The sequence below is a fragment of the Microtus oregoni genome, unplaced genomic scaffold, assembly GCF_018167655.1.
Source record: "Microtus oregoni isolate MIOR12 unplaced genomic scaffold, Mior012 000038F_ref0000394, whole genome shotgun sequence".
Classification (NCBI taxonomy): domain Eukaryota; kingdom Metazoa; phylum Chordata; class Mammalia; order Rodentia; family Cricetidae; genus Microtus; species Microtus oregoni.
This window is the reverse complement of record NW_024543097.1, coordinates 9,224,605-9,232,500: the sequence shown is the minus strand read 5'-3', so window position 1 is coordinate 9,232,500 and position 7,896 is coordinate 9,224,605. Positions and strand designations below refer to the sequence as shown.

The following is a 7,896-nucleotide window of genomic DNA, read 5'->3' as shown; positions in this document are numbered from 1 at the left end:
TAGGAAGGGAATCTAGGGACACAGTTAATCATTCCCAGTCAGAAATAGGTCAGGATTACTGGTTATGCTTAGACACCCAGCTCCCGTACTACAGAAGGACAGGAACTAACCAGACTGTCAGCCCATCGACTGACAAAACTTATTGTGACTAGGAACAGCCCAAATTAACGTTGGGACTTATAAGAGGCTGAAACTTATCTAATACAACCTTTAAGCTAGTCACCTCCCTCCCCTTATTCTGAAGCCAGCTATTCTGTCTTATAGGCTAATTCATCTAGTTAACAGCAATATTATCAAGGCCCTGAGACCTTGTGGTGGGCGTACACTAACGGTTTGACTAAATGTCTCTTCTGATGCTTTCCAAACTAAGTAGACAGGCTGATCAGGATCTACAGGTATTAAAAGTTTTAATTTCTGAAGTAAAACATTTAGATTCCCTTGCCGATAAGGTCCTACAAAATTGAAGAGGTTTAGATTTACTTTTGATGAGGGATAAAGGAAACTATAGTATGGCTTTGGGAGAAACCTGTTGCTTTTTGCTAATGGATCAAGAATAATTAGGAAAGGGAAAAAAACCTCAAAACAAGAAAAATTGATATAATAAATATAACTGATATCAGTCTCTGCTCTTTTGGTTTCCCCTGGCTAAATACTCTATCAGCGCTGGTGGGGGCTTTTATTCTTATTTTAATTGGATTAACATCAGGGACCTACATCTTAAGCTACATGGCCAAGCATGTGTCAGCTCAGTAGTTGGGACCAACTACACCTCTTTAGAGCAGCCACGATTTCATTCATTCACTAAGACCAGGAGGAATGTAACAGACCCTCAGACCTTAGCACAACTGACTCCATGATGGAAGCACCATTTAGGCCATACAGCTCAGCACACAGACAGCACCACCTGCCAAAATGAAAACAAAGATCTAATCCATCAAAGTACACAGTTCTGGAAAAGTCTGTACGTGTACTAAGCTTGCATTTTGGCTTCTGTAGTTTTGTGCTGGCTAACTGCTTTTGTTAACTGAAGTAGGTCAATCCAAAATATGGTTTTATGTTTAAAAGCTCACTCTGCGGAAGGCTCAGTAGTACACTGAGAAACTGGCACCCATGTGGTCACTGGTTGGCTAATAAAGACTTTCTATTTGCTTAAACCCACGTCTAAGCAGTCTTCTCTGATGGAGATCCCCCAGCACTATGGGCTTGGAGAGACTAATGGGTTAAGAGCCTTCAATGTTCTTGAAAATGATCTGGATTCATCCTCATGGAAGCCAGAAACTAACTCTAGTTCCAGGAGCTCTGATGCACATGTGGTGCACGCGCGCGCACACATACACACACACACACAGACACACACGTATCCCTAGTATCAGGAAGCCTTGGGTTCCCTTCAAAGCACCACATAAAAACAGTCAGGGTTGACACATACCTTTAGTCTTTCACTCTTGAGGTGAGTGAGAGGAAAAAGATCAGAAGTTCAAGGCTATCCTCAGTTACACAGTGAGTTTGAGGCTAGACTTGAGTTAGGAGTGTCTTTCTCAAAAAAAGAAAGGAAGGAAGGAAAAAAGGAAGGAAGGAAGGAAGGAAGACACTGGAAACAGTACGCTCACTTGTTACTATCATCTGCTTTTAAAACTAAAATAAAAACAGACTACTTCTGGTGGGCGTGGTTGGAGCAGACCTTTAATCGGGAGGCAGAGACAGGATCCTGGTCTACAAAGAAAGCTCCAGAGAGCCAGGACTCCATAGAAGCTCTATCTCAAAAACCAAAACAAACGTTCTATCTCGAAATAAACAGATGAAGAGAAAAGTCTGAAATAAATGTGCAAAAATACGGTCAACTGTATTTGACAAAGAAAATTCAAAGGAATTCCTTTATTAACAGTGGGCTACCTTAATTTAACACCCATATGTAAAAATATTTAATGACTTTATAACTCCACAAAATCAACTCCAAGTGCACCCTAAACCTAAATATGAAATGTGAAGTACAGAACCTCTTACAGATAACTCAGAGAAGCTAGATACCCTAACACATAGACACCTCCTGAGGACCTGCACCAAAGTGACGTCACCGACAAGGATGGCGAGCGGGGCGGAGCCTCCCAGCACGGTGCTCAGCGCTCTACGCAGACGCAGCCCGAGGGGCGGAGCTGACCAGAGCCTGGGGTCCCAGGACACAGCGCCCACCCCTTGCGCGAGGAGGACCCCTCACAGGGGCTCCGGTGCTCACCCGGCCGCTCCTCCCTGTCTGGGGACAGTGGTCCCTCGCTCACCATGACCGGCTTCTGAGTTCGCTGGTCCTCTCCTCACAGCTCCTGGCAGCGGCGCTCACAGCGCAGCCCACGCAGCGCCTCAATAACCTAAAAGCGGAACCGCTGCATGGCGGCCAAGAACCCGGCTCTCGCTGTCCAGCAGCGCCCCTTATTGGACAGCCTGTGTGGCTGCTCTGATTGGCTAATGAAACCTGAGTGACAGAAGGGAGCCAGCGACACCGGCAGCCACTACCCCAAAAGCGCAGACTTGCAGAAGCTCTGGGTAGGTTTTGCCCTCCAGAGCGGCCCTGTTGTCTTCTTATAGTCCGTAGGCACAGGGTCGTTCACGTGCACTGTCCACGACACACAATGGCCAATGCAGGGATCGCCTTCCTCACTGCGGGAATTTTTATACGTAGTTAATTTCATTTTTAATTACATGTATTTAATTAAAAATGTGGGAGAAGCACATGTGTGCCAGAGTGTGAGTCAAGAGGGCAATTGGCTAGATTTGGCTGGGGCCTTCTCCCATATGGTTCCCAGGGATTGAACTCAGTTCATAGGGCTTAGCAGCAAGTGCCTTACTAGCCGAGCCATTTCGCTTTCCCAAACATTGATTTTAAAAGAAAACATTAAGCGTACCTATTAATGACTTAAAAAGGGCGTGGGGTGGACAGAAACTGCCAAATTTATAAATGAATGTCTAGCTGAGTCCTGTAATTCCAGTCCTTGGGAGGTTGAGGCAGGAGCATAAGAAGTTCAAGGTCTAGCAAGGCTACAAACTGGGTTCAAAGTCAATCTAGGCAATTTAGTGAGACCCTGTCTCAAAACAGAAACATGCAGAAAAATGCAATGCTTCTGTAGCGTGGTTAAGACCGCACGTTGTATCTCCGGTACCCACCGTTGTAATTTAGAGAAAGTAGAGTAAGAAAGACGCCATGCGACAAAGCTCCGGTGGAGGGGGTTTTTAGTGAATGGGAAAAGGGGAAGGGGAGTGGGGAAACCGACTTCTGGGGACAGAAGAGAAGAGAGGACAGGGAGAGAGACAGAGGGAGAGAGGGAGGGATGAGAGGTGGGCAGGGCCCTTAAAAGGGAACATAGTGAATGTGCACAGGTGGTACTCTTAGTGGCTAAGGCTGAGGATATATACCCCAAGGTCGGGCCAGTACAGGTGCCTGAATACTAAGACCCACCTCAAAACTGAAGGCAACCTAATTATAGAAATAAGTAGATTAAGGGCTGGGAAGAGTGGACGCTGCTCTTCCAGAGTACCCTAGTTCTCCCAAACACACACATCAGATAGCTCACAACCATCTGTAGCTTCAACTCCAGGGGAGCCGATGCCCAAAAGCTAGACTCGCTTTTGCAGAAGAAGTAAAATGAAATCAAACAGACACACCTCTAGCAGTACTGTGCCAATCACTGAGAGATAAGAATTTGGTTTCCAGCCTACAATTCACAACCCCAGAGAACCTAGACAACAAAGAGAACCCTAAGAGAGATATACATGGATCTAACCTACATAGGAAGTAGAAAAAGACAAGATCTTCTGAGTAAATTGGGAGCATGGGGATCATGGGAGAGGGTTGAAGGGGATGGGACTGGAAGGAGAGGAGTGGAGAAAAATATATAACTCAATGAAAACAATATCGTTTTTTGTTTGTTTGTTTCTTGTGACTGGAGAGGATCCGGGTTAGGCTCCCATCATCCATGTGGCCAAAGGCACTGCCTACATATGGTTTACATATACACATTTGGGTACCGGCACATACACATTTAAAAAATATAACCCTAAAAAACTTTTAATTCTTTAAATACTTTGAATTGGGCTCCTATCTGGGCTGCACTGAACAGAGAAACATGTGAATTAAAAGTTCAACAAAAGGGCAACTATACAAAAGAAAAAAACTCTAATAAGATTAGTTTGCCTTTATATAGCAAATCAAAAGAAGCAAGCTGCTTAGGGGAATAGCACAGTTGGTACAATGCTCACCTGGCGTGTGTGAGGCCCTGTGTTTATCCCCAGCACCACATGAAGTCAGGCTTCATGGTACATCCTGTAACCCAAGCCTTGAGAGTTAGAGGCAGGTGGATCAAACTTTTATCCGCAGCTACATGGCAACATGCAGTCAGTCTAGAATACAGCCTCTATCTCAATCAATCAATCAATCAATATGCTGAAATGAAGTTACTGACATTCTTTTCCCAACAAATTCCAGAAGATGACCAGAAGCTATAAAACCATGTCAGAAGCTCTTTACCCCACGGGAAGGCTGTTGTTCGAATTTTTGAGACAATGGTTCCCTGCATACCCAGGCTGACATCACCCACATAACCCTCCTGCCTCTGCTTTCTGGGCACTGGGATTGCAGGACCGCACATCACCCGGGGCCTTTTACGGGAAACGTAAACCTAGACTGGTTCCTCAACAGCTTGAATCCATATTTACAAATTGGCTGACTCACTGGAAATGTAGCTGCAGCCAAGTACTCAGGAGTTCCAGAGATCTCAAGGTCATCTGTGCACACGTACATTTTTTTTTTTAAATAAAGAGTTGCCTGAAGATTGTGTGCCAGAGTTGGAGGGGGAAAGGGACACTACTGTTTTATCTCAACTGCCATCAGACTAATGTCAGGTAAATGAAGCTGGGCTTGATGGCAAGGAACTGTCACCCTGGAACTTCAAAGGCTGAGGCAGGAGGATTGTGGGTTCCAGATGGCCTGAACTATGGAGAGCCTAAAAAAGAAAACAAAAAAGAAACAAGAAGAACAAAACACCCTAAAGTAGAAAAGGCTGGAGCTGTGGAAATACTCTAAACTAAAGCTGTTCAAACTTCTCATAGGACCCAATACTTCAACTAGCACATAAATTAAATTTTAAGTATCAGAAAGAAGCTAAAATTTTTAAATTAACTCTATAGGAGCCTGAAGGCATGACAAAATGTTTTGGAATCAGAGCAGTGATGGCTGCGTGATATAGTATCTACAGTGAACCCAACAGTTTAAAATTCTATGCATGAATTTTACCCCAAATAGCAAAAAAGCTGTAATGAATCTCAGTGATATTACCACTGATCCCAGTGAAACTGTGTCCTTGTGAACACCAACTCAGCAGGTAAAGGCACTCCCCTCCCTCCCCTGCCCGCTAAACTTTTACTTTTAATCCCAGTGGTGTACATCTTTAATCCCAGCCCTAGAGGAATATAAGATGGGAGAAGACAACTGACAGACACACTGTCATTCTGAGATTCCTGGAGGCAGGATCGCCGTTTAGCAATGAGGTAGAGGTGAGAGCCAGTGAGTGACTGGCAGGATCGCCGTTTAGCAGTGAGGTAGAGGTAAGAGCCAGTGAGTGGCTGGCAGGATCGCCGGTTAGCAGTGAGGTAGAGGTAAGAGCCAGTGAGTGACTGGCAGGATCGCCGTTTAGCAGTGAGGTAGAGGTAAGAGCCAGTGAGTGGCTGGCAGGATCGCCGTTTAGCAGTGAGGTAGAGGTAAGAGCCAGTGAGTGGCTGGCAGGATCGCCATTTAGCAATGAGGTAGAGGTGAGAGCCAGTGAGTGGCCGGCAGTTTTGCTTTTCCGACCTTCAGGTTGAACCCCAATTTCTGTCTCTGGGTTTTTATTAAGCCTGCTACACACACACACACACACACACACACACACACACACACACAAAAGAGGGCATCAAAGGAAAAGCCGGGTGGTCAGGGCTTCTGAACTTCCTTTCCCGCTTCCCCTCCAGAGTGCCTTTTTCCTTCCTGATAAACTGACTCTACTATTATTAACATTTCTCGGATCCAATCCACTGTTCTGACAGTTGGCCAACAGGTATGCATGAAATGTTTATTGTTCATGAAACATACTATTCACAAAAGAAGATCATTATAAACATGTACTTGTTATAGCTAAATTTAACCTACATTAGAAAAATCAAACTTTAAAATAACAATTTAGCTTCTATTAGAAAATGAGGCCACTGTTGAGCCATTTGAAATGGCTCCTGCAAGGTTTTTACCAAGACTTGCCTGTAACTCCAGCTGCTAAGGAAGCTGGGTCGAGGATGGTCACTGTGGAGCCTGTATAGTTCTGTTTTGAGTCCTGAAAAAATAATAAGCTTGAATCTTTGTGCATACACACCCACACAGAGACTTATACACGTAATTAAAAATAATGAAAACAAACATTATAATCTCCCACTGTTAGAGCTTTTTACTTACCAAGGCAAAGTGAGTGAGGAAAAATTTAAATCTGTTAGTGATAATATCCCTCCCTTGCCAAGCATGGTGGCCTGTGCTTATAAAATGCTGGCAGTCCAGACACTGGAGCAGGGGACTCCAAGGGAGCGCCACAACAGCCCAGACTACATATCAAGACACTGCCTCAGAAAACAAAATAATAAAATGCCACTCTCTTCACAGTTAAAACTTCTTTAACTTTTCAACACATTCCCACAGCCTCCTCCATTCTACTTAGATCGACAGCTTATTGATTTTAACCTGTTAATTGCTGTATAGTTTACTATCAGAACGTCTTACCTTCCTACTTCTGAGTACATGAACTTGCAGGGCTATTAATGCCAGTAAGGAGTGCTCCTTTTCCTTTGTTCTCTGTCCCCGTTAAATGCAACTTGTTAAGTAAAAACTGGCTCTTTTCCTGGACACTACAGAACACTCAACACATTGTTGCACTGGCTGAACTAAAGACTGGCTGGCTATAGCCTTATGGTGCACTGTTTCTGCTGAGTAGGCAGGCCATCTCAGGCCTGGGGCCACAGTTACATTCATTTGACCTGGAGGATCCTCCTCAAGGTTAAGACAGAAAAGAAGGTCAACCTGACAACCCATTTGGAAAGGAAGTTCCCCCACCTCCCCATCACCTGCTTGGGAACAGGGGAGGACTGCATGTCCTCACTAGCAGGATGGCTTGAGGGGGGGTGGTTATTTTCATCTCCAGACCCCTGAAACGGACACAGAAGGTGACAAGGGACCAAAGTGGACAGAAAGAGATGGAGTAGCAGAGAGAGAGAGAGAGAGAGAGAGAGAGAGAGAGAGAGAGAGAGAGAGTCCAGAGGCTACACAAAGGGAACCACCAGGCACAGCCTGGACCGGGTGCTAAACCTGTGATTCCTGCTGCTGCGTGGCCTGCACCGAGGCTTCAGCGATCCGGACCAGGGTGTGTACCAGCTACTTCACTCTCTGGAGCCTCCACCACCAGAGTAGCAGAGGAGAGTATTTGCAGGGCGCAGGGCGGAGCCAATGAGGGGCAGGGGTGCATATTAAGGATTAGGGGAACGTCCATAGTTGTGCAGCAGGGATGGCGGATGTGATGAGCATGACTCGAGGGTGAGATCTGGGGCTCCAGATGAATTTGCCCTCTCTCTGACCCAAAGAGCCCTCTTCTGGTCGGATAGTGAATCCCCTGTGAGATGTGAGTCCCACTCCTGTAGCAAATACCATTAAAACACCCAACTACCAACCAACCCCACCCTCATTCCCAGCACAGTGCATTTGTAAAGACTGACTAGCTTTCTGGTGTCTCTGCGGAGTTGCGGGTTGGGAGTGAGAGTTGAACCTGGTGGAGATTGGCTGAGTAGGATGCCTGTCCATCTCCCTCTTCCTCGCCCACATCCTAGAGGCACAACTAT

At 45.6% G+C, this 7,896-nt stretch overlaps 1 protein-coding gene across 1 annotated transcript in view; it reads right to left on the bottom strand.

Annotated features, from left to right (window-relative positions):
* Nucleotides 1-2,298, bottom strand: part of LOC121433373 (zinc finger protein 14-like) — a 15,286-nt gene extending 12,988 nt beyond the window's left edge. The window contains exon 1 of the mRNA XM_041631746.1: nt 2,277-2,298. Coding sequence (XP_041487680.1) covers nt 2,277-2,279 — 3 coding nt within the window. The 5' untranslated portion in view covers nt 2,280-2,298. The remainder of the gene's footprint in view (nt 1-2,276) is intronic.
* Between the last annotated feature and the right edge of the window lie 5,598 nt (nt 2,299-7,896).